The sequence below is a fragment of the Aethalodelphis obliquidens genome, unplaced genomic scaffold, assembly GCF_003676395.1.
Source record: "Aethalodelphis obliquidens isolate GAN/ISIS:26980383/991018 unplaced genomic scaffold, ASM367639v1 scaffold11, whole genome shotgun sequence".
Lineage (NCBI taxonomy): Eukaryota > Metazoa > Chordata > Mammalia > Artiodactyla > Delphinidae > Aethalodelphis > Aethalodelphis obliquidens.
In genome coordinates, this window is record NW_020837955.1 from 32,378,582 (window position 1) to 32,406,236 (window position 27,655).

General features: G+C 40.7%; 1 protein-coding gene and 1 pseudogene across 3 annotated transcripts in view; both read right to left on the minus strand.

The window, feature by feature from the left end:
• PDZD8 (PDZ domain containing 8) overlaps positions 1–21,130 on the minus strand; it is a 98,691-nt gene extending 77,561 nt beyond the window's left edge. Inside the window, exons 1-2 of one of the 3 annotated variants that reach the window (XM_027112703.1) lie at positions 20,640–21,128; positions 19,690–20,465 (exon numbers count right to left, since the gene is read on the minus strand). In XM_027112703.1, the coding sequence (XP_026968504.1) occupies positions 19,690–20,465; positions 20,640–20,645 (782 nt within the window). In that variant the 5' untranslated portion in view covers positions 20,646–21,128. Of the gene's footprint in view, positions 1–19,689 lie in introns of all 3 variants that reach the window. The other 2 variants (XM_027112704.1, XM_027112702.1) reach the window with 2 other exon arrangements.
• LOC113623450 (gamma-aminobutyric acid receptor subunit alpha-5 pseudogene) lies at positions 1,513–12,318 on the minus strand (annotated as a pseudogene).
• Positions 21,131–27,655: the final 6,525 nt, after the last annotated feature.

A 27,655-nucleotide genomic window follows, 5' to 3' on the forward strand; every position in this document is an offset into this window, starting at 1 on the left:
GGCTGCTTCTGAAGACTGTGACCTAGGGGAGGAAAGTAGAGGCTTCAGCGAAGTAATTGTTGATTTTAATTCTAAGTCCTTCTGTTATATTTGATTTTTAAATTATGTACATTAACTCAAATGAAAAGACAGATAATATCAAATGTTGAAAAGGATGTGAAACTGCTAGTGTGCCATAACTACTTTGAAAACTGTGTGGCAATTATCTGCTACACAGGGATAGATGCTTAACCTATGACCCAGCAACCCTAGATATCCAATAGAAATATGCATAAATGTACACCAAAAAACACGTATAAGAATATTCATAACAGCAATATCCAACTGTCCATCAACAATAGAAGGGATAAATTGAGGTACATGTGGAAGACGCCACAGCAAATAAACAAACTACATCAATACACAATAACATGGATTAATCTCACAAACATACTGTTGAGTCAAAGAAGCTAGAAAAACGATGAGTGTAAACACTATGGCTCAATTTATGTACAGTTAAGAAACAGGCACCTCCCTGCCCCGCACCCAGAGCAATGGTGGTAGAAGTCAGGATAGTAGTTACTCTTAGGCAGAGCAGGGAAGGTAGTGTAGCATATGAGGGACTTTCTGGATGCTGGTAATAATTCTATTCCTTGTTCTGAATGCTGTTTTGTTCATTTTGTAAAAATTCATTGAACTATAGTTTTACAGTTAGTGTACTTTTTAAGCAGTGAGTTACACTTCAGTAAAAGTTTAAAAGAAAAAACATGTTTAATTTAAAAATATGTGTTACTCTGATAACATTTTTAAAATACATATTTAAAATTTTACACCTACAAGAGACGCCAAGCCTTCTTCTCATATGTGGATCTGAGATACTCTTTTTTAACATCTAAAATATGTTTTTGCTCCAAGATGTTTCTTCAAGACTGTTCTATAAGCACCCTGAATGCCAGCTGGTGACATCTCCATCACATGGCAGCAGTAAAACCGTTTGCAAACACTGTGATCTTTAGAGAAAAAGGGTTTACTACAAACCCAATATAAAAATATTCTGCAGTCTAAATCTACTCTTAACTTCAGCATGGGTTCTTGTGTCCTTGCCAAAATAATAAATCTGCTAGAGTTTTCAACTCAATAAAAGGGAAAACTTTCTAACAATTAGAGCCAGTCAAAAAGGACACAACTGTCTCAATGCACTGCATGCCTTCTATCTCTAAAAATATTCAGGTAGAGGTTGGATGAGGCTTCGTCAAGGAGGGAAGGTGTTGTATAAAGAACACAAAATTTAGAATCATACAAACATAGATTATGGTCCCAACTCCTAGAGATTTGTTTCAGAATAATCAAGGGAGGGGAGCGTGGGAAGATACAGATGATCAAAAGTGGCCACAAGTTAATGATTGTCTGGCTACATATAATGGGGTTCACTGAATTCTTAACTCTTAAGTTTGAAATTTCCCATAATGGAGAATTAGAAGTTTGCTGTGTATACTAAAACAACTTGGGTTCTCTCTTCCTGTTTCCTTTCTCTTCTATATTTTCCTTAGCAACATCATTTGCTCTCACTGCTTCTATAAATTCCATATATTTATGCTTAAAAGTAAATGGAACACCTTTTCTTCCAACTTGCTCCTCCTCTGTTTTACTGGCACCACTGATTTCATAGACTCTAAGAAACTCCTGAAGTTACCTTTTACTTCCCCCTTTCTCCAGCCAACCAGTTCCACCTCCATTTCCCCAACTTCATATTGCTAAAATATATCTTCTACTTTTCTTCTGTGTTTCCCACTGGCTTGGTTCAGGTTTTCAATGATTACTTAGAATTTTATGACTTCTAAAATTGTGTTTCCTCTTCTTAAAAAAGACTATTTTCCTTTATTTTTTTATTTTTTATTTCTTAATGAACATTTAAGATTCATATATAGAAGCTAAAGCAATAAGTCAATCATGAAATAACATACAGGGAAATAAAATGGAAAATAACTCATTTACAATTTCTCGCCACTGAAGCACTACACACTGGCTGCAGTGAGGTGTGGTCAATGTTTCAGACAGTGGATGCTCAGGCTAAATGCCAAGACTGTCATCACACTACTTTTTAAGATCTTTTCTTTCTTGATCATTGTTCAGTTAGTGGGGGGAGTCGGAGGGAGAGAAGTAAGTTTCATTCCCACCTCCCCCACAAAAAATATTTTTTAAGCAGTTAAATTTTTCCTTGGGGAAACATTGTATCTGTTAATCTAATGTACCATATATTTCTGTTATTAAATGTCTGCATAAATATTTGTTTATTCTATTTCTTAGCATAAGATCATGCAGTACTTTTAATTTCAGAACAGTAAGAATTATCAAAGGTAATTAGTTTTGTACATAAATGCCCAGTTTCTTTTTCAATGAAAAATGTGCTCTTTGTGATATCTGTTTCTTGTGAGAGTTGGTCAAGTAATAATCATGGAGTATTTCCTAAAATATTTATTTGCTGGGAAAATTTGTATGAAATGACATTCAAAGTATAAAAAACATTGTTAGGTAATACTTGGAACAGTTAAAAATATACTTGTTTGTAAACTATCAATGTAAGATACTGAGCATCTGAGTGTCAGAGCCATTGTCTCCTGTTTTTCCAGAAAGTGGCTTGATTTGTCAATGTGACATCTTTGAAACATCTGACATTATATATAGAAATATCAAGGCAATATTATTTGTACATATTATTAAACATGCAAAAATTTCCTGAAAGATAGTGCCCAAATAAGGGAGGTCTCCCAAGCTCAACCTCTCCTTGGTGCCCGTCACTGAACGTATGGCTGTCTTGGAGTTTGGGAGCATGGCAGCTCATTTTGGAGAGGTAGCCCCTTTAATCACTGGCTTCCTATTCAAATATGTTGCCCAGTAAACTAGGCTGAAAGTGCCAAACAGGACTGGGAATATAATTCGGGACATTTTGTCGTTCTTGCTGATGCTGTTGTAAGTCTTTTTGTTTTCAGAAGTCTTGTCTTCAGGTTTTACTGAGGCTGAAGAGGCATTTGAGGTCCCTGCAGGGGTCTGCTCCTTTGCGATGTTTGGGGGGTGGGTCATCTTTCCAGTAGTATAAGCATTTGTTGATTTATTTAGTGTAAGTTCACACTCCTTTTTCTTGATCTTGGCTGCTTCCAAGGCTTTTTGGCCGTCCCAGGCTGGGCCTGTCTTTGTGAAATAGTTGACGGTGGCAAACTCGATCAGCGCAGAGAACACAAAAGTGTAGCACACGGCTATGAACCAGTCCATGGCCTTCACATAAGCCACTTCGGACAGAGAGTTCCGGGCACTGATGCTGAGGGTTGTCATGGTCAGCACCGTGGTCAACCCAAACACTGTCCCGGCTGGGACTGATTCTCGGTTCAGCCAAAAGGACAATTGCGACAAGATCACAGTCGTTACGCAGGGGAGATAGGTCAGAATGACAAAGTACCCGGTCTTCCTCTTCAGATGGAAATGAGCCGTCATGATTGTGTATTCACCTGTGCTGGTGCTGATGCTCTCTGTGCCCACTGTCCGCCTCATCAGGTGGTATTGGTTCAGCCTGGAGCCATCTTCTGCCACCACCACCGACTTGGTTGTGCCGTTGGTCCAGACATAGACAACTTTGGAATTAGGATATGCACAGCTGCCAAATCTCAGAGGGCAGGCATGGGCCTCCATCGGGAAGTCAAGCTGCATTGGGCGCTCTGCCGAGATGGTCAAGTGCACGGTGCACAGCAGAGTGCCATCCTCCAGCCGCAGCAGCTTGTTGGGCGTGGTCATGTTGTGGGCGATGGACTTCTTCCCATTGTGGAGCAAGGTGTCTGGAGTCCAGATTTTGCTGGCAAGGAGGTTGTTGAGGGGCAGGCGCTGCATGGGACCTTTAAACTGAAGGCTTTCGTCTTTCCAGCTTTGTCAGAAAAACATGTCTATGGTGCATTCCATTTCCGTGTCAGACACTGGGCCGAAGTTGGTGACGTAGATGTCCGTTCTCACCTGAGTACTACGCTCTCTGAGCCCAGGCCTCAGTCCTCTGTCGTAGCCATCCAGGAGCCCATCCAAGATCCTGGTGAATACTGTGATGTTGTCATTGGTTTCATCTTTTACAGAACTGGTTGGCATTTGTGAAAAGCCAAAGTGACTGGCTAAGTTCATGGAAATACAAAACAGAAGGAGGCTTTTGATCATGATAAAGCTAGAGAACATTCCATTGTCCATTCCCAATAAGAATAATAGCTGAAGCAGATGAATTTGGAAGAATAACTGTTCCTTTCTCCACCTTGATCTTGAAGCTTTCTGAAATATTTGCCACGCGTTCAAAGTCAGCAAGCTACTCCTTGTTCTGCAAGGTGCCTGCGCGCCGGCCCAGGAAGGCAAGCCGTTGGCAAAGGTGCATCCTCCTCCTCCTCCGCCTGCTCTCAACCAGCTGGCAGGAGCAGAAGGCCAGTGCGGCGTCACCGCCCCATGCCGCCAGCGCGAACTGCCGCCAGCGCGAACTTCCCCAGTCCTCTCGGGCCGAAAGCCTCCGGTGCCCCCCGCGCTCCCGCTGCCACCCTGCGGCTCTGCTCCGCAACCGAGGCCGCGCTCTGCCCTGCTGCAGATCCCCCCCCCCGCAAAAAGACTATTTTCTTAACCAAAAACAAAAGTCTGTGCCTTTTATTTTCTTTAATAAAACGCTACCTCACAGGATTATTACAAAGATTTAGGAGTTCATACATGTGAAGCACCTCATAGAATTCCCAGCATGTAACAGGTACACGAATCCTGGTTTTCTTCCTTCTCTGTGCTTGAGTCTCATCAAACTGGCTCCTTACTGAATCCCTAAAGATATCATACAGTGTCCTGATTCTGTTCCTTTGCTATTTCTCCTACCTACACTGAACTTCCATCCCATCTTCCTATGTCTAAAGCTACACTATTCCTTAACAATCAGCTCAAATGTCACCTCATCCCTTCAACAAATATGTTTACTGTATTCAAGAATAGAGAGACCAATCAAAGTCAGGCACTCAGAGACTACAGTCTTATTTCATGGTCAGGAATACAAGCGTCACTACATCCCGCCTAAGGAAGAGAGTAGAACAAGTAGATATAAATTAGGTAATTGGGAGTCCCGTGTGGTTTTTGCCTTTCAGTCTGACAGTCTTGACTCTCTCACATTAGGAATAGCAAACATAAGTGTGCTCCCAAATCTCCTAAACCAAATATATAAACTAGATAAATCAGTGGTGATCGTTTCAAAATGTGTCTTCATTTACGTTCTTCAGAGGCACCTCAGTGGTCCTTTAAATAATGAGTTCTCCTGCTGCATTTAAATATCATCACAAACCTCTATTAGCCATAACTTGTATGGTGCACATTATTATGCAAAGTATGGCACACTAATACAAAACTACACGTAACTAGAAAGAAAACAAAGTACAAATAGTTCGAAACATTCTTAATTTTCTATATTTGTAAACCATGAACCTAAATTTCAAATCTATTTTACGTAGACATTTCAACTGATATTACATTAAAAAGACAATTCATACACCAAGCTCCTCCACACTTAGCAAGGTTAACACAGCCGCATTATTTCTCCTGAGAGACATGTCTGCCTGCTAATCACTCTGATCCCATAACTAGCCCCACACGGTAAGCTCCTCTTCACTATTCAAGTTCTCCTTCAGAGTGACCTCCTCTCTAACCAGCACCCCTACCCCCACCCCCACCATCTGGTCATTGCTTCCCCATCTGTGTTCTAAAAGCACTTTATACACACTTCTGTTATGCCACTAATCACCCCATTTACATGTCTGTCTCTCTGTAGTTCTCCCACACCTCCCACTCCTCCCAACTAAATAGGGAGTTGCCTGAGGAGGGGAAACAGGCAGGTAGTACAGAACTGTGGTAAGATCAGACTCTGTAGCCAGACAGCTTGGCTTGGTATCCCATTCTGCTGCTTAGTAGCAATATGACCCGGAGCAAACTCTTGCCTTTAAGCCTCAGTTTCCTCATATGCAGAAGGAGGATAATAATTACACCAACCTCACAGTGCTGTTATAAGAATTACATGAAATAATTTAAAGCACTTAGCATCCCTCACTTCTCAGCTTCTTTGTGACATGGTAGTTTAAAGCAGTGTTAAGGACACAGGATTTAGTTAGGGCTTGGTTTTGAATTTTAGGTCCAACACTTATTAGCTTTGAGACCCTGGGCAAGCTATTTCAACTCTGGAAGCCTCAGTCTCTTCATCTGTAAAAGTAGGATAATAATTAGCACCTATGTTAGGGTTACTGTAAGGATTAGACAAGGAAGTTCACATAAAGCATCTGGCACAGGGAAGTGCTCTAGAAATATTTCCTATCAAGCTTCTATTTATTTATTTGAAGGCTGGTCTCCTAGAGACATGTCAGACAGCAAACTTCTTCCCTTCCACAAGGAACCATATCAGGACTCAGCATTCGCCACATATGATGTTCAAGGTTATAGCTGTTTGTCTTCCTTGGACTTCAGATTTCCCATGGCCATGATTTCAGTCACTATACTAGTTGTCCTTTGTGAGGATATAAACTTGCAAGTGCAAGGAAACAAGTTAATAATAGCCAGTGCGCTTTCCTACCTTAGGTATCACCTTTATACCTCCGTGTCATTAAGCTTTTTAACTAAGGCTTATATTAAACTGAATATATTAAGAAACTGACTTAAGGAAACCCATGCAGAATTGTTCTATTTATGGAATTCCTTGGTGTGCACTAGGCTGACAAAGTTCATACTTGGGAAAATGATTTTAATTTCTGTACTCCTAGGGAGAAAAAAGTACTCCTAAGTGGTAATAAAACTAAAACGAACAAGGATAACAAATACTGTTACAAAGAAACTTTTCCCACCTGCTCATCCATACGCCGTCTACCTAATATTAAAGGTTCACTTTTATCTAAACTCTTAATTCTGCACAGACTGATCAAGATCTAAAATGCTTCAAAATTTTCTGAAGCGGTTTTATATATACGTCGAACAAGAGTGATAATAGAGGCTGCAAGTCCCTCATAACAGAACTCAATAGCTGGTGACTCAAAGATGAGTCAATGTTAACTGATCTCCTATGCAGGAGAGAGATAAAGTATCAAATGAGATGAGTGGCTCAGGGAACCAAAGTAATTCTCTTGACCATGTCTAATAAATTGCCTATCTTTTTATGTTCATCATAACCTACAATGTGAAGGTCTCTTACCGTAGCCTATGATCAATTAAATTGAAACTCTCAGCTTTCACAAAGCTAAAAAAAAGGGCAGAGCAATGAGAACTGTCCTCAAATCCCAACTCCTTCTATTCCTCTCTACCAGCTTTCCAATAAATGCCTTTGAATAAGGGAATATAAAAATTACCACTTTACATGACTCTAGCACATTTACAAATTACATAATAATTTCATAGACATCCTTGATTCTCGTAACTCATAACAATGTACAGCATTATAAGTCTTATTTTACATATGAAAAAACTAAGGATGAGGAAGTTCAAGTAATAGCTTTCTGTGATCACATAGTAAATGGTACAGTCAAAACTGCAACACATCCACCCAGCCTGTGCTCCTTACAACACCAAGATGTACAAGCAATACTATAAAGCAACAAAAAATAATGTATGTATTTAATATTCATTAAAGCTGACTCAGAAAGTGAGGCAATAGGGGTATCTCCTTTACATATGGCCAAAAATAAATAAACTTCAGGTTAGACCAGCAGTTCTCAAATATTCTGTTCACAGGGCCCCTATACATTTTAAAAAATTATTAAGGACTCCAAAAATCTGTTGTTTATATGGGTTATATGAATTCATATTTGCCACATTAGAAACTAGAAATAATACTTTTAAACATAAGACTACAAAAGCTCACATTCCATTAGCCTTCACGGTGATGATGTCATCGCATATCAGGAAACTCCTGGAAAACTCCATTGTACACTTATGAGAGAATGACAGTGAAAAAGGTGAAAACATGTTTGTATTATAATGAGAATAGTTCTGACTTGGTAGACTGCCCTGTAAGGCTCTCAAAGTCCAAAGGGGTCCTCAAACCATACTTTGAAAACCATTAGTAACAACTCTTAGTCATGGCAAATCTTCTTAAATTCCAAGTTGTAACTCGTTATTTTACTTTAAGTACACTGTTTCTCACACTAGATTAAAAAAAATCTTGAAGGAAGGAAGGACTATTTTATTTATTCCCTCATTGCACTAATTCTCTTTGCAGTGTACTGTGCCCTGGACAAAGATGGTATCAAACAATTACTGAGTAAACTGAATCTCTTCTGAAATCTAGTGGATGGGGGGAAAGAAAACATCTTATGCCAAAATTATCACTTCCCTACTATGCAAAGATAAGAAAGATGAAGTATGTAACACAGAGGTCTGTCTTAAGTCAGTTAGCTGTATTGAACAGACAGAAACTCCATTCCAGATATGAAGTAAGAAACAGCAAAAGATCTGAACAAGAGAAATGAGGCAAAAGTTAATACTTTAGGGTTATAAATGTCCAGCTTTCCCCTCAATTTTCTCTATCCAAATAAAAGTAGCAAAGCATTTTCTGAACTATAAATGATTTTTAATATTATCCATATCTATGCTACACTTAGTTCATAACCCAATCACCTAACTAAAGTCAAACTTATTAAATGAAAATATATTAAAGATGATTTGTACCTGCACATTTAGGAGAAATTCCTACATTAGACCTATGCAGAAATAACAGAGAAGTGAATAATAATGCCACCTCATTCTTTTCTCTAAGAACTTTAAAAACTTTAGATTTTTGTTTCACTCAGTATCAAAAATTACAAGTTACATGACTTACCCAACTATACACTAAATAAAGAAATCCGCAGTAAACAGATGTTCCTCATCATATAATCCTACTATTTCAGGGCAAGAGGCTGAGTTACTTTCAAGAAAAACCTTAAGACCACAGAGGCTCCAACAATTATTACCACAGATTCTGGTCTAAAATGCTTGTTGACTGGCATGAATCTCAGAATGAATCCAAATCCTAACTCTATAGTACTAAAAAATTCAAATAGTTTGAATAATTTACTCAAATATTTTAAGTAAGCAATTTACCCCTAAAATGGCTTATAATTTAGATAAATTGTATTCATGGGCTTTACTACAGACTAAGATGGTCATGAATTTTCTCCTTACACTTCACTAATTTCAAAATAGCTGAACTAAATTCAATCTGTGCTATCTACCACTCCAGCAACAGTAAACAAAAGCAATCATATTTTGCTACAAACATTTACTTAAATTTTTCCCATGTCAAGAGTCTGCAATTCTAGTTCTGATTAAAATCCAAAGTTAAATACTGAGAACTAATAACCTTTCCAAATATTAAAATAGATGACACATAATCTTCGTAAACTTTCCAAAAATAATATTGTACTTAATAATGGTGAGAACAAAACAAAATTTTCAGTGTATTATAAAAATAATTATCACAATGAAATTAGCTATGGAAGAATGGCTCTTAACTTCAGCCTCAGCAAGTTTCACAGAACTAAAAGCTTTGAATTATTTACTTGCTTGACCAAATAACTAAGGTAGCGAGACTGTGTAGTCAGCAACCACATTCATCCTTAGTAATAAGTATGAGTATAATCTAATATGCATGAAAAGCTATTGTGTGAAAAGAACAATGAGTGCGCACACCACACCAGATGCACTATTTGGTAGATACTGATGTCTGCATGAAACAGCTGTACTAAGAAAACAACACAGTCATTTTTCAAAACAGAGATTCTTGTAGCCAGCTACTAAACAGAAATAATATCTCCCCCATTATTGTTACTTAAGATTTTACAGCAAAGAAAACAATAGTCACTTATAATTGCAGATTATATAGGAGGATATGGAGTTGATCCTGGCAGAAACACCATTTCTAAACATACTTAGGTTACAAATACCTATTCAACTGGCACATACCTCACCAACGAAACAAGTACACATAACAGGTACTTAATACAAAAGAATAAACTCAACTAAAACATCTTTACTATGCTTGCTAATCAGCATTTTTGTTGTAAGTACATATCAGGAAGAATTATGCTGGGGAGTGGGAAATTGTGTAGCTTTTTTTTTTTTTTATCAAAGTTATGCAAATCAAAGCATGGACATTCCAGTAATCCACCTACCATATCATCAGCCCCATTCTCCCTACAATACATGAAGAATTTATGGGCATAAAGATCCAATGGGCTGATTAGAGAAGAAATACATGTTCTAAAGCATTCTGCTGGTTTGAGGAAAACTGGTAATTATGCACCAAACCAGTGAAAATAAGTTTTATTGTTATTCTATATCAGTCCAAGGGAAGGATGATAATCTGCGGTTTATCAATATTGGAACTTTCCTAAGAATGTGAAATTAAAAACCAAGGCTTCTGGAGTGCCAGAGAAGGCTGCAAACACATTTGTGTTTTGTCTTTGTGTGTGGGAATGAGAGGAGGAGAGATGGTGTCAGTAAGGTGCCTGACAGACCTTGAAGTCAGCACTGTGAACTGTTGGAAACCTCAATCAGCATCATTCGAGTGCGTGTGCGTGCCTGTGTGTGTGTGCCTGTGTATGTGTAGGGGAGAAGGCATTCCTCTTCAATACTGATTTTACAATCAGAACTGGGTTATATATCATCAGTCTGTGTTTATAACAACAACCTTCAACCATTAAAAAAAAAGGTTAATATGTTCTATACATTCTATTTAAAGAAATTCAGTGAACGGGTATTCTTTAGACAGACTAACTTCAAAATCCCAGGACTTCAGTTACAAGGCTGAGTTCATTCTGTGAAAATTTATTAACTGTATACTTACGATTTGGGCAGTTTCTGTATATACACACAGAAATACACACACACACACACACACAGAGTCAGTAAAAAGTTTGTGCAAAAAAAAAAATTCTGCGTTTAACAGGCTAGCGTACTTTTTTATATAGGATAGTCAAAAAGTGATATGGAAGCAAGGAACTGAAAAAGTGGAAGGGTAAGCTCTTTGGCTATCTGTGGGAAAAACATTCTTGGAAAAGGTCTAGCAAAGGCCTTGTGATGGGTGCAGCTTGGAGTGTGAGAACACCCAGAAGGCCAGAAAAGAGTAAGTGAGAGGAAGAGTTATAGAATATAAGAGTTACAGAAAATAAGGTATGGCCAAAAGTGGAGTAAATCAGTAAATGACTTAGACCTATGCATAGTGCCTGGAGAAATGTCTATGTTACACCTACAAACCAATTTTCAGGGTCACATTTATATTATACTCTCCACTTTATTATTAAGGAGAAAAGGATGGGGAGATGGAGAGGGAGGGGGAGATGGGGAGGGGAAGATGGAGAGGGAGGGACAGAGGGAGAGACAGGCACCTCCTCAGCATATAAGAGGCTTGTATTTGTGTGTCTGAGCATAAAGCTGGGTGTACAACTCAAACTTAATGCTTCAGTATATCAGAGGAATGAAATTAAAACGGAGAGGAGTACATTTATTCAGCAGGTATCATATGTGACATTTATTATCTCCAATTAGATAGATATTATTTCCGTTTCCATTTTACAAATCTGGAAACTGAGACCAAGAGAAGATAAGGCCTTTTGTCCAAGGCCTTTTTGCACGGTAGAGTGCTGAATGCAAGTATACGTTAATTCAAAACTCTATCTACTGGAATAGACAATTTAAGTACTTCCCTATAGCTTCAACCAAAAGAATGAAATAATTCCATGGTATTGCCAGTCTCTATGTAGCACCTGCAGTTCTACTCATTTTAAGGTAAATATTTAACACTTACACCTCATTTTTCCCTAGTACAAATATAGTAAGTATGTGGTTTTATGGGAGTCCTAGCAATTTGGCAAGAGAGATTTCGAAACTATTCTGTAAAACTTCTGCTAATGACCCAGTAGTTGCTTTATGACTTTCCAATGAAGTGTGAAGTGCTCTCATGCCATGCCCAAAGTGTTGGTAGGTCCTATGACTCTATAAAGGAACAAAGGGATTTAACGGCACTTGTTTCCTGGTGACACTGTTCTGAGGAAACGGAGAATGTGAAGGGAAGAAATGCTGGGTCAGTATTTAACTTCTAAAGTAGATATTTAGTGGTAGAAACTAACTAACTTGTTCGTATTGAACAACTGATTCAGAAAGTCTCAGCCTGCTATAGGGAATCTTACTAAGAGAAAAAAAAGAGACAGGTTATACTTTCTTGGATAGTGAGAGGTTTTTTAGAAATGCCTGAGCTGGGGCTTCCCTGGTGGCGTAGTGATTAAGAATCCGCCTGCCAATGCAGGGTACACAGGTTCGAACCCTGGTTGGGGAAGATCCCACATGCTGCGGCGCAACTAAGCCCGTGCGCCACAACTACTGAGCCTGCGCTCTAGAGCCTGTGCTGCACAACAAGAGAAGCCAACTCAATGAAAAGCCTGTGCACTGCAACGAAGAGTAGCTCCCGCTCGCCGCAACTAGAGAAAGCCTGTGCGCATCAAGCAGGACTCAACACAGCCAAAAATAAATAAATAAATAAATTTAAAAAAAAAAAAAAAGAATAGAAATGCTGGAGCCATTGAAGGCATACAAGAAGGACAGCAAAAGTATTAAGTGCTTAATATTTGTTTTAGCAGGTTAGTTTTAGTTATATTTATGGAAAGTTGTATCCCTCTGTGTTTACTATGCAACCGGGAGTTAATGACCCCAGACAGGTTTCCAGAGGACTAAAAATTCCATGAAATTAAACTGTTTATGCATTTTTCTGCAGAGTATCCACAGTTTTCATTAGCTTTCCAAAAAGGACCCTCAAAAAAAGGTTTAAAAGTACCTTTCAACATATATGCGTACACGTTCCTTTTTTGTATGCACTTAACCATAGTTTTTTTGTTTTTTAGGGTTTTCTGTTTAAGGGTTTAGAGCAGGAATTAGCAAACCATTTTTTATAAAGGGCCAGATAGGATGTATTTTAGAATCCGTGGGTGCATATGGTCTGTTGCACATTCTTCTTCTTCTCTCTCTCTTTTTTTTGAACAACTTTAAATGTAAAGTTAAAAAATGTAAAAGCCATTCTTAATTTGTGGGCCTAACACCAGCTTGTTTGCAAACTCCCGGTTTATTCAGAGTAACCATTGATATATCTCTGCAGAAGTAACACAGCATGTCTTTGGGAGTCCAGGACTTTTTAAAATTTTTATTATTATTATTTTTTTATTATTATTTTTACATCTTTATTGGAGCATAATTGCTTTACAATGGTGTGTTAGTTCCTGCTTTATAACAAAGTGAATCAGTTATACATATGTTCCCATATCTCTTCCCTCTTGCGTCTCCCTCCCTCCCACCCTCCCTATCCCACCCCTCTAGGTGGTCACAAAGCACGGAGCTGATCTCCCTGTGCTATGTGGCTGCTTCCCACTAGCTATCTATTTCACGTTTGGTAGTGTATATATGTCCATGCCACTCTCTCGCTTTGTCACAGCTTACCCTTCCCCCTCCCCATATCCTCAAGTCCATTCTCCAGTAGGTCTGTGTCTTTATTCCTGTCTTACCCCTAGGTTCTTCATGACATTTTTTCTTAAATTCCATATATATGTGTTAGCATACGGTATTTGTCTTTCTCTTTCTGACTTACTTCACTCTGTATGACAGACTCTAGGTCTATCCACCTCATTACAAATAGCTCAATTTCGTTTCCTTTTATGGCTGAGTAATATGCCATTGTATATATGTGCCACATCTTCTTTATCCATTCATCCGACGATGGACACTTAGGTTGTTTCCATCTCCTGGCTATTGTCAGGATTTTTTTTTTTTTTTAAAGGACTTTGAGAAAGTCACTAAGCCCCTCAGTCTCAAGTTTCCACATCTTTGTAAAAATGAGATACCGACCTCTCCTACACAGTTCCTTTAACTATTAAGAGAGATAGCAAGTGTATGGAACTGCACACACATTTCCTGGCATATAGTTAGCAAACTGATTTTATTACCTGTGCCTCTATCTCATATGATAAATTAGTAATATTTATAAGTCAATATTAAGTTTTTGGTCAGGCATGCTCCTCCAATGCAATCTACTTTATAATGATCCGCTTTGGCTACTACTTCTAGTAACAAAGTAGGGCTTTCCCAGAAGCCAACAGACCTGTACACCACAGATTAGGATCCAACAGTTTCCTCATAATTACTCTTCTCCTTTCAATACGTAAATCAAATTTCTAGAGCAAAGATTTAATTTTCAATATATTATTTTCTATCTGAAGTGTTTTAAATGCCTAAATCATAATAATTCAAAACAGCTTAAGAAAACCCAACTTGCAAGAAGTTATTAAAACCAACACTAAACTGGAGCATACTTAGGTGTACCAAGGAAACTAAGGCCACAAAATATTATACAACACAAAGTAATCAAGTATTTGCCTAGCAGAGACACTGATCTCTCCTCTGTTTCTCACAAAACTGAAGGTCTTAAATGTATCCAAATGTCATTATAATGAGCTTTAATTTAATTGTTCATTGCTTTCCCCTGGAAGACTAACCAGCTTGAAAGCATGAACTCTGTTTTAACCATTTTTTTATCACCATACTCTCACACAACAGGAGGTATGGTAGTCTTCAGGAAATAGTTACTGAAAATAAGTGTCTATTTTTAAAATGACAACTATCTAAGATAATGATCTTACAATTCCATTTATATAGAGATACTCATCTGAGCAGGAGTACAAGAAAAAGCATAATAGATAAAAAATTAGCAAATACATTACATCATTACTCCAGAACAGCTAGCGTGATACCCCAATGTCCTTGTCTCCACTCTCCCAAAGTATCAAAGGTGAGTTATATTTCCTACTAACATTAGTAAGTAACTAACATTAGTAAGTAAACATTAGTAAGTAAAACTAACATTAGTAAGTAAAACTAACATTAGTAAGTAAAACTATGATTCCTACTTACTAAACAGTAAGTAACTAACATTAGTAAGTAAACATTAGTAAGTAAAACTAACATTAGTAAGTAAAACTATGATTCCTACAATCACTAAGGAATTTTAGCAGCTATTTTAAAGTATTTTCCAGCCTAAGCAAAGATACCTTTTACAAGTTGTCTATATATAGAAAAAAAGTATGAAAGCGTAAGTGAATAAACACAGCACATACACTTAACTTTACAAATGATTTTGTCAGCTTTCAGAGAATTTACTTTGAAAGTTTTTAAGAAGACATCAATTACTATCCTTACCTCAAATAATCAGTAAAATTTAAAATGTTATAATTAACATTAAGAATAAATGTTTTTCTTCCTCATCTCAGAAGACCAAGGAAGAAATAACACAATTACAAGCCACATTATAGAGTATGAGGCTTTCCAGACCAAGCCTAATTTAGTTCTCTGAAATTAATGGTATATTTAGAGAAGATGTAGATAAAGATGCTAAAAGACCCTATCTAACTAAATACAGTCCTGTCCTCGCCTCCTCAATCTCCAGTCACTAAGAATATGTGAAAGTTTTCTACAAATACATATTGGAATATTTTCAAGAGTAAAAGAACAAAACAGTTATGACAAAACAGTCATGTTCAGAAGACATTCCGTGAACCTGAAAAGTGAAGTTTCCCCCAAATATTTGTTCCATACTCATTCATTAAATTCAAATGGTGTCAATAAGTAGATGCCCCCTCATTTGTAAGTCAGAGAAGTAAACACTTATATATAGTTAATTAATGACCCAAACCTTGCACTAAAGCAAAAGTCCACCAAACTCAAGGTAAAAGCAGCCACTGTCTACTTACTATCACTGTACTGCAGAGAAACGAAAAATGTTTCAAGGGATTTTTAAAAGATTTCTAACAGAATGATTTTCTTTAACATTCAACATTATAATGATAATGTCTTTTATAAAATAAAGTTGCTCAGTGAAAGTCTCTTCGAAGACATAATGTTTAAAGAGGGACAGAAATTATCACCCTCTACTATCCAGCTGTTAACTAACTCTTCCCATTTTCGATGAAGAGCAACAGTAACGCTCCTCATTTAGTAAGCATCTCAAGTTTATATTGCCAGGCCAGGCAAGTACCATCAGTAAATGTAGCAAGTGGGTGGGAACTACAAGCTACACGTAAGAGGTTCCGGCAGCTGCTACTAGACTCCATCTCTCCATCTTATTATTGCTAGGACAAATGCAAGCCTAGTGCTACCAGATCTTCCAAATTTTCCTAAGAAAAGCCAGAAATCCAAATCATGCAAAATTTTCCATTTTTAAATGTTGGCAATTAAGAAATAAGAAAACCACAGTGCAGGCCAAATTCAAAGTACCTACAAACTGAATCTGGCCTTTCAGTATGCAACAACTGCTAACTACACAGCAATAATAACCCAAGGAACAGAAGCATCAGTAAGAATCTCAAATGTCAGACTCCCAAACCCTAAACTCCTCAGGACTATTACTCAGATTTCATGTTGAAGATGGATTCTCCGTGTAATCAAGAACACTGGTGGTAATCCTTCTCTCTTGAAGACTAATTTTTGACTAATAATAATTTTTTAAAAACTATGGCTTTTACTATTTTAAAGTATACATTTTAAGAAAAAATCAAAACAATGAACACCGAGGTGGTGAAATCAGAATATTAGTAAAAATTAATAAAATTAGAATTATAATATGTAGAAAATGTATACTTATTTAAAAATACTATAATGCTTTACAAACTGTGTTAGTTGGGTAAATGTCTGTCAGCTGGGTCCCCAGAAAGCAACCAATCATTTGAGCTCCCTTCTCATCTCTTTATGAGACATCAAGAATGGGTAGTCCTGATGGGCCACTTTTACTTTAGCAACATGAAAATAAAAAACAAATGAAGAGGGGGAAGAAGTGACAACGATGTTAATTGGCAAGGTATTTCTGTTTTATAATAATTTCAAGTGCCAAAAGATCCTAAGACTCAATACAATTTTCGTTACTGCTTTAGCTCTAAGTAGATTAGATAGCTAAAAAGGATAAACTAGCAAGACCTTCTATTTAGAAATAAAATCTGCTGGATTAAAAAAGAAATGCTAAGTGGGGCAGCACCCAAAGGTTTAACCTTATGATTTAACCTTAAAAGGATCATTTCTCAAAATTTCCAAAAAAAATTTTTTTAAGAAAAAAAAAAGCTTTATAGTCATACTCAGAGTTCTCAGTTAATTTGGAAGGCTACCCCCACATATTTTGATGACATACTTAAAAAAAAAAATCCTTAAGAACAACACAGCAGAGTTTAAGGAAAAAGGGCAGCTTGACTTTATCAGAACTTGACAGCTGTGTGATTTTAAGCAAGTTATTTAACTACTCTGGGCACTATCCCCTGATCTATAAAAAAGGATAAACCATAGCTACTTTAATTCTCATGATGAGAATTGTGATACATCTTAAATGTATTTTAATTCATTCTCTTAGCTGAAACTTGAATCTGTACCACAACATCAGTACTTTAAAATATTCCTGGCAGAACAGCTACACACAGATGAGAGAACTCAACACTTCTTGAAGCAGCCCTTTTCATCCTCACACTTCTATCATTTTCTTTTACTAAACTAAAATCAGCTTCCTAATTACTTCAACCCCATCAATCACATTCTAGTTTAAATCTTATTAAGTACAGCTAATTCAATTCTCACTAAACTCCAACCTCCATAAGGACTGAGACTGTTCAGTATTGAAACCCCAGCACCTAAAACAATAAGCACATAGCAGGTGTACAATAAATATTTACAGATTGAGTGATATGTTCTGTACAGTATTTACTGATTGACCATTGAAATGTCTTCGAATATAAAGAGCACAGGTGTGTATACTTCTGGAGGTGATCATTTAATGCTTAAGGTTTAAAAGTTGAAATATCATACATAACCAAACACACACATGCTATGTTTTTAAAAATTCCTTTGGATACAGTAAATAAAAGCAATTTTGCTACATTTTAAACGATGATGCTATTCAATGATACAGATGATAAAGTTCCTTCAAAGCAATAAACCTATTAATGGCTCCATAACTTCTAATCATAATTTCCTTCAGATTTAACTGAATTCCAAGTCTACATTAAAAAAAAACACCTCAAAATGACATGTACCCTCACTACCACTGGCTATCCTACAAATAACCCCCAAATAATAACTTAGTCAAGTTTTATCACCTGAAAGTTACCCAGAAAACATCAGAATTGAAATTGTGATAGAATTATCAAAATCTGTAACAACTTTCTCTCATGACTTTCTTAGCCACACACTGCTATAAACACCTTACTGCTTAAACACTAGAACTCATTTATAATTTAGTCACTTATATTTCAGAGCTGAAGGAGTAGGTTTCATAAAGTTATGTTCTATTTCACAGAACAGGAAATCAAACAGTGGATGACCACCTCTGCAAATCTATGGAAATACTCCCATTATAAATTTCTCCTGCCACCTGATGGTTTTAAGCTGTCACTCTGTGATATTAGCGTAAACAAAACACAATTACTAAGGTAAATCTGCCACATCACACAAGTCAATACTCCACCCCAAACCCAAACATCAAATATTCCTGAATTATTTGGGTCACTGATGCTTGAAACTGTGGTAGAAAATCAGTGATCTAGAAATATGTAACTTCCACTAAAGGAAACTAGGTAAGGCAAATACCAGATTTACATAATTTTATAGGAAAGAACAAAATCTAAAAGCGTCAAACATTTTAATGAACACAAAATTAAAGGAGGACAGAAAGTAAAATTAAAAATTCATGTTTTGTAAGAAATAGCCATACATGACCCTTTCAACACCGACAAGCCTTCCCAGACCAAAGTGGATGAAGCCTCTAGCCCTACAAAACTTTCTTTCCCCTTCCACTTCCATATTAAAAAAAAACAACCCAAACCCTTGTACATTAATCAAAATAGTATACTACAGAAACCGCCAGATATAGGGAGACTTTAAAACAGTTAAAATCACTACCAATCTTTAAAATACTATCTGCAGGGCCATTTCGGGTACTGTGGGAGGAACTCAGAGCCAGGAAGAGCTGAAACGTGAGGGGCAGTCTGCGTCTGTGCTATAGAACCCACCCCCAAAGGGCAGATGACGTTAACACAGCATGTACAGAGAATTACAACACGCACAGGCTCCCAACTCGTTACCAATCTGCAGTGGAAGAGTATTCCTTTCCAACAGACACTCCCTCTACCCTGAAAGTTGCCGAAGCAGCACAGCAAAACGGGCCTGCAGTTGCAAAACACAACAGCCCTGGGCTACCAGCACACTCTTCACGCCTGTACTTTGTGTCCAGGAACAATTTCTCAACCTGGCCAAGGTGATGCAGCAAAGCTGCCCTCAATGCAGCAGCCACGGATAGAAGTTTCTCAACAGTCCCAGAGCCATCCCGGGGAGGAGGGTGGACTTCCCTTCCATCTTCAATATGCTGCTTCGACCCATGCTGACAGCACCCTGGATGCCCAAGAACACACGAAGAGGTTTCTAGCTCCCATTAAGGCCCTTCGGAAGCAAAGAACGTAGGCACTACCTGCCTTTATCTAGGGCCCTGTCCAGGGCTGGGAAGAGCCCTGGAAAGCAGGGACTGGGATTCAGTCGTGGCCCTTCCCACCCACGCAGGCGGTAGCGTGCCTCCAGGCCCGGGGTCCCAGCAGCCAGGCCCCCGTGGCCGGGCGACCCTTCCCCCCACGCCCCTCTCACCTGATCTTGTAACTCGGGAGGGTGTGCTTGCGCTTGATGACTTTCTTGAGCTGGTTGACGATGATGGAGGTCAGCTGCGGCATGGGCCGCCCTTCGAACTGGGAGCGCACCTCGAAGTCGATCAGCGGGTCCTCCACGAAGGAGAAGAACCAGTGGGTGAAGGGCACGCGGGTGAGGACGAAGCGCAGCCTCCCTACCACCCGGGACAGCTTGACGAACAGGTAGGCGGACTTGCCGAAGACCAAGTCCACGTCGATGGCCAGGTGGAAGCCCCCGCTGTACTCCACCTCCGCCTCGAAGGCCAGCTCCTCGGGGGAGGTGGCGGGCAGCGCCTCCCCCTCAGGAACGTCGGGCTCCCCGGTGGCCGAGGGCACCACGGGCCGGAGGAGTCGGATGGTCTTGATGAAGGGCACGGCCTCGCCCAGGAACACGTCCCGCAGGCTCAGCCCCTCCAGCAGGCGCCCGGCCGTCTTGGTCTGCAGCAGCTCCTCGAACTCCACCTTGATCTTCTTGGTGACCCAGCGGCGGGCCAGCGCGGTGTCCCGCAGCTCCCGGAACAGGAACAGGATGGTGGCGTTTAGGAAGTAGCAGGTCTCCCGCGTCGGCGGGGCGGGGGTCTCGGGGGCCGGAGTCGGGCCGCCCTCGGGTGGCCCGCCGGAGGGCTCCTCAGCCCCGCCGCCGCCATAAAGGTACTCTCTCAGGGCCAGGTCCGGCACCGGCTTGATGTAGCGGAAGCCGTCGGCCGCGCGGGCGGCCTCGTCCGGCGGCGGCTCGGGCTGTTTGCGGTAAAGCAGCAGGAACTGGGTGAGCAGCGTGAGTAAGGAGCCCAGCACGGCGGACGCCAGGATCATAAGCAGCAGCCCCATCCCGCCACCGCCTCCGCCCGGAGCGCCCGCGCCCTGGCCCCCTCGCCCACAGCGCGGCTTTCTTCACGGCGCCCTCCCCCCTACCTCCATCTTGAGGCCATCGGGCGGCAGGGTCTGGGCGAGCGGCTCCCTGGGCCTCGTCCAGGGGCTCCGGACGGCGCACTGCAGCGCCCCAGCCTGCGGCGGCCCGCGCCTCCTCAGAAGCTCCCGGAGGCTGCTGCTGTGGTGGCGGCAGCGGGGGCGGGAGGGAGCGGAACGGCGCCTTCCTCTGGCCGCCGCTCATTGGACGAACGGCGAGTGACGTCAGGAGCGTACTCGCTCCCGGCGGCGTCGCCTGGCAGCCGGCGCCCGGGCACGCGTACGCGGGTCCTTCTTCACCTCTCGGGCGCCCTTCCAACCCCGCCCCCACGCCAACATCCTAGTGCCCCGCGATACACGTGGCTGTCACTTCTGAAGCCGCTGCGCGGATCTGGGAGGATAACTGGGGCCACCGGTTGGAGGATAAGGAGGCCGGGCGGAGATGTCGTGGCGGCGCGTTCTTGACTCCGGTCATCCCGTTATCTTCTAATGCGCCCATCCCCCCTCATTGGCCGCGGTCCCTGTTACCCCTGCTGCAGTGTGATTCTTCCACTCCCGTCCCTGAGAATGGGCTGGCGGCTTTCCCTGCCGGGCAGCGGCGCAAAAGATCTGAGTTGGCCGTTCGGAGACTTCCCAAGCCGAGGACAAGATTGCACTGCCTCTGAGACCGCGGTCGCCGACCATCGATCTGACCAGCAGACGCTCTGCGTTCGCGGAGGGTGGGCCCTGGGAAGGAGGGACAGAGAAAAAAGGAGTCAGATGCGGACTAACTTTACTACCTAGGCGGATATTTGAGATTTAAACGAGAAGGACATTTGAAAAAAAGAGCCGGTTTGAGGAATGATGAGTGGGATGAACTTGCCAGATGATTGGAAGATAAATAGTCACTGTCAAGGCTATCGCAGTGCGTTAAGCCCCTGAGTGTATTACCACATTTAGTTCATTTAAGAGACAGTTATAGTTAGCCACCACCCATTTTACAGATGCAAACACTGGCGCAGAGAGGCAAAGGAAGTTGCCTAGGGTCACACAACGGTGCCTGATTTTGTCTAAAACTAAACCCTAAGTCCTTGGTCACTACTTAGTACTAGGATACCAAGATTGCTAGAGTTGGAAGGGGGCTTATTGGTTCCATGGTGCACAGGAAGGGGGAGTTAGAAAGCGGGGGGGTGAGGAAAGACTTAGAGGAATTTTGCACAAGGTAGCACCTTGACCAAAGCCATAGAGTTAATGAAGCCAGGTTGCCCAGGAACAATGTTATCCTCCTGCCATCTGGTTACCTCACAAATGCTTATGTGCTCCAACCACATGGACAACACAAAGATCCACCCCTAGTCCCACAAGGGTCAGATATTCCATACCTAAAAATCAGGTTGGTTCTGGCTGGCCTTAAGGGGCCAGGGCAGGGCTCCTCTTTAGCTCTGGAAGATCCCCAAGCCAGTGACAGTCCTGAGTCTGGGTGATTCTAGAACAAAAAACAGAATTCTGACCCAACTGGAGCAAGCCGTTCTCATCTTACTTACTCATCCCCAGGTGTGAGACCAGAATGGCTCCTTTGCTGCAAAAATGTTAGCCTGCTGAGAGAGCCAGGCTCAAAACCACATTCCACATCCTATCGAAGTCCAGAGCCCTGCCGGGATATCTGGGAGCTCCAGGCAGCTTCTTTTCTTGTGATCATCTCTGGGCTGCTATCTCAGTTCTACACTGTTTCAACCCAAATGGGAAATGTAGACCCTTAATATCCACCAAAAACCTTATTTATAATACTCCTGCACCATTGTAATAAATGTCACAGAAGGTGGAGGTGGGGTGGAAGATTATCTGAGTAATTTTCACAGCACTGAGATACAATATCCTCAAATTGTGTATTAATCCATTCTGCATCTTAAAATATTCTTCAACTACCTCCTTCCCCCACAAGGAAAGTTGGTGATTTTCCTGGGAGTGAGTTCTCAGTCTCACACTCCATCTTGCAGGCTTCTCCCTTTTCTGCCCTCCTCCTACCTCATTAGTAACAGAACTCCCATTTGACATCCCATTGACATGAATGTCAATGCATTGAGAGAAAAGACACTTATTCCCCAATCTCTCTTACATCTAGATGTGTCAGTGTTACTGGTTTCTGATACGTAAGAAGTTTTGTAGGACCTTCTGGAAGTCTCTTAAAGGGGACTGACTCAGCTGGAAGCTACACCGTTTTGCTTTCCTCTCTTTGTTCCTCCTTCCAGCTGTCTGGAATGCAGTCATGATTTCTGGGGCTCCAGCAGCTACTTTGGATCTTGAAGTAACTTTGACAATGGAAGGCATATGCTAAAGATGGCAAAGTAGACAGATATGCCTGGATCCCTGATGACTTCTTGGAGCTACCACAGCAGCCCTGGATTTTCTGTTGTATTTGGTCAAACCTAATCTTAATTGTTTCATCCAATAACCATCCTTCCCAAGTTGCCCCCTCTTCTATGTTCCCTACCATTCACCCACTTGTCCAAACTGCTTGCCCTCCTTACTCCCCCTCATCATTTTAATTCTATCTCCTTAGTATATCTCAAGTGTGTCCTCACTTCTCTAGCCCTATCACCAGGCCCTTATTTCAGGCCCTCTTCTTTTCTCTTGCAATGACTTTAGTTCTTCGTTATCTCCTACCTAGTCACTCTGTCTGTCTTGCCTCCTGTGATCATTCTCCACACTGTTGCTACAATGATCTTTCTCCAGTACAAAACTGATCTTGTCACCTTGTAGCTAAAAGTTCTTCAGTGGCTCCCCACAGCCATATTCATAATAATGGCTATCATGCATCAAGAGCATAGTAGATGGGAAGCATTGTGCTAAGCACTTTAGAAGCATCTACACTCCCACAATTGTCCTTTACGGTAAGTACTATCATCTCCAGTTTATGGATGAGGAAAGAGACACTTAATGCAGATAAATAACCTGCCAAAAGTCACTAAGTTAATAAGTGGAGGAGTGGAGATTTGAATAAACTCTGTCTAACCCCAAGGCCTCTCATTTTAGGTCAATATTCCTTTAGGATACAATCCAAACTCATTAGCATCCTTTGTGAGCTTGCCTTTGCTTACACTTCAGCTTCTTCTGTCACTACTCCAGATGTAGATTTTGAAGATTTTTTTCCTATCTTTATATTTTTAGGTCCTTGTTGTTTATGTATTTTATATATAGTAGTGTGTATATGTTAATTCCAAACTCCTAATTTATCTCTCCCCCGCCCCTCCACTATCCCTTTAGGTAACCATGTTTGTTTTCTATGCCTGTGAGTCTATTTCTGTTTTGTAAATAAGTTCATTTGCATCATTTTTTTAGATTCCACATATAAGTGCTATCATATGATATTTGTCTTTGACTTACTTAACTTAGTATGATAATCTTTAGGTCTGTCTGTGTTGCAAATGTCATTATTTCATTATTTTTTATGGCTGAGTAATATTCCATTGTATATGTATAACACATCTTCTTTATCCATTCATCAGTTGATGGATGAAGATATTATTGATAAATTTGCTTTCATTAAAGCCAGAAAGTAAAATTATAATAAATGCTGTTTGGGGTAAAAACAAAATATTTAAACTTAATGTGAACTTTAATATATCTACTTTTCAAATTTACTATATTTTTTCAACTACTTTAATGTTCTGGAATAAACTAGCCATTAAAATATATTAAAAGGTATATACAGGGATTCACATGTTGACTGAAGAAAGACACACAACCTAAAAGTTGCAAGTTATGTTTTATTTGGGAAACTTACTGAGGACTACAGCCTGGGAGACAGCCTCTCAGATAGCTCTGAGGAACTGCTCCAAAGAGGAAAGGGAAGAGCCCAGATGAATAGGAATTTTTGCTGAAGATGAAACAAAACATGTAGTCAAACATCAAAAGCTTACTGCTAGTCATGGAAAACAGACATCTCGAGTTAATGATTTTAGTGCTTTTCTGTGTATGGGAAGATGCAAGAGTCTGGGTTCATTGAAGTTATTCCTTAGATATGAATCTTAATTGTCTAGGGCCAGTATCCTGTTTTTCTCCACCCTGAATTTTCCGCAGGGCACACTGCAGGGGTTAGCTGCAGTGCCTGATGACTTGATGGTGGGCAACATTCTTTGTTTATGGAAATGGCAGGCAACATTTTTTTTCCACCCACATTTGTCCTTTTGCCTCAGGCTCTGGTATTTCTTGGCATGGCACTGTCAGATCCTGTCTTTATTTAAAATCTTGATGTTTTGTTTATCATAGATAACCTATTATTTTTATTTTTTAGATGTTGCATTAAATGTTACTTATCTTGTTGATTGGTTTTTTTGGTGCCCCTTCAAATTTTCTGCCCAAGGTGAGAACCTCACTCACCTCACCCTAATCCTGGCCCTGCTCTTCGGCCATATGGGACTGTTTGCAGACTCCTAAACACACAATTATCTATCTTACTTCCTTCATTTTTGTCAGTCTTGCCTAGCACATGGTGGGTACTCCATAAATATTTGTGGACGTGAATGAATGCTTTTCCTTCTGACCTTAACCCTTTGGTTCCCCTGCCCATTGTCTGAATAACTCCTACTTGGGGTTTTTTAAGACTGAACAGAAGGGTCACCTCTACCAGGAATTTTCCCTGACTGTTCACACCCCTGTCCCTCCTGACCTCCTCTAAGTCTGGGTTAGGAGCTTTTCCATTGTCCTCAGTGCAGTTTGAGGTCACCTTGGAAACAGCATTTCTTATCATGTTCTGAGATTCCCTGTTACTTGCTTGGAATCACGAGTCCACTTGTGAGCTTCTCAAGAGCAAAGACCATGGCTTTTTTGTCTCTGCATCCTCAGCCCGCAAAGCACATACTAGGAAGCATGCTCATAGGATGAATGGATAGCTGAATGGATGGAGAGATGGTAGAGTGAGATCTGCTTTAAGATATAACTGGTAGCAAACTGCAAGTGGAGTCTGTATGGAGGGAGAGTGAGATTTGTGAAGAAGTTTTGCCAGAATCCAGACAAAAGTTGATCAGGGATTAGACTAAGGCAGTAGGTTGGGCTTACGAGACATTTTAGAGGAAAAATCAATGGAATTGGTTTGAAATTAAGTGCATGGAGAAGAACTCAAAGGCAACTGAGGTTTTATAATTGAGTGAGTAGGAAGATGGGGGTTCCATAAACAAAGACAGGCAACACAGGAGAGCAAGCTGTAGGCCTATCACCTACACACGGTCATGGACCCAGAGAACAGGGAGCGTGACCATATCAGATCCTTACTAGATAGATGAGGCCTTAATCAGTATTTATATTCCTCCTAAATTCTTCTCCAAACCATTCCACTTTTCTCTATCCTCTGAAATTGCTTTAGCCTGGGCCATTGTCATCTTGTGTCTAAATTCCTGCCACTGCCTTCTAACTGGTCTACCCACCTCCCACTTTCCTTTCCTTACTTTATTCACCATTCTCAGCCAAGCCCAATTAAGCTATTCTCTGCTTAAAATCTTTCAACAGCTCTCCATAGGCTTCTGGATGAAGTGCTGATTCCTGAGCACGATCCCTCAGGCTTTCACGATCTAGCCCTTGCCTACATCTTCCACTCCATTTCACAATATGCCCCCACTTGTGGCTGTGCTCCAGGATTCCTAAAGTTCTTGGGATTCCTCCTTGTCCCTTGCTCTTTCTCTTATCTCTAGGGCTTTGCACATGCTACTTCTTCTACCTGAAACTCTTTCCCTCTTCCCTTTGTAGGCAACTGCTGCCCTTCAAGTTTAAACACTTATTTCTAGGAGACTGTCCCTGCTCCTAGCCTTAACTTGGCCCCCTGCTACATACTCATACAACAACCTGTTCTTTCCTGATGCTTGTGACAGAGATTGCTAGTTGCCTATTCATATTACATACAGATGTGATGACTGGTACTGTAATGGCCATCTTACAATCATGTGGTAACCTTGAGGATAGATGCCACACACTGAACGTAGTTAAACAGAAAGATAGAAGAACCTTGGGACACTAATGACATTGAAGCTGTATACAACCTTGCAATCCTCACCTCTGGACTTCTTCTACATTTGAGAAACATGTCCTTTAAGCTGTCACGCTAGTATTTCTCAGGTCTCTGTTGCCAGCTGCCAAATGCAATGCTGATAAAAGTTCATCACACCTTTTTGTTATCACTTGTACAATGTGTCTTATAAACCACAGTGTGTCCCAGTCCTCAACATAAATCTTGGAACATAGCGAGTGCTCAACTGATATTTATTAAATCAATGAATATATTCACATGACATGCTCTCCACTTTTGGTGAGAAAGAGCTACCCTGTTCTCCTGAAACTTTGGGACCACTCATTTAAAGGAAGAGGCTAGGGAGGAGGGAGCAGAATGCCCCAGTAGACTGGGAGAAGAGGCACTGCTGTTGGCTGTGCTCCCCTGCAAAGCAGGGGAAGGTAACTGTGGGAGAGAATAACAGGCTGCAGTAGCAAGAGGCTTGGAGACTGTAAGTCCTTGAGATCTATTGGTGGATCCAAATCTACTGCTGGGAATTGGTATAACTGTTGGGGTCCCAGGCACACTCACCTCTTCTGTATTTATATTCACTCCTTAGGTGATCTAATCCAGCTTCATTGCTTCAAATACTATCCACCTGCTGTGTTTCCAAATGTATTTAATCAGTCTGGACCCCTCCCTTGAACTCCTCTGGGAAACCCATATATCCTACGGCCTACTGGACACCTCCATTTGGGTGTAGAATGACTTACTGTGTGCAAAACTGAGCTGATATTCAACCCCACTGGTTCTTTGGGCAGGCTTCAGTTAATGGTGCCTCTGTTCTTCCAGTTACTAAGGCCAAAAGCCTTGTGTTGTCCTTGATACCTTTCTTTTGCTCATATCTATACCTGGTCTGTTGACAAATCCTGTTGGCTCTATCTTCAAAATATATTTGGAATTTTACCACATTCATCATCCTGGTTCAAGCACCAGGTTGGGCCTGGATTTTTGGAATGGACTCTTAACTGGCCTCTCTGCTTCTTCCCTTGCCACCCTGATG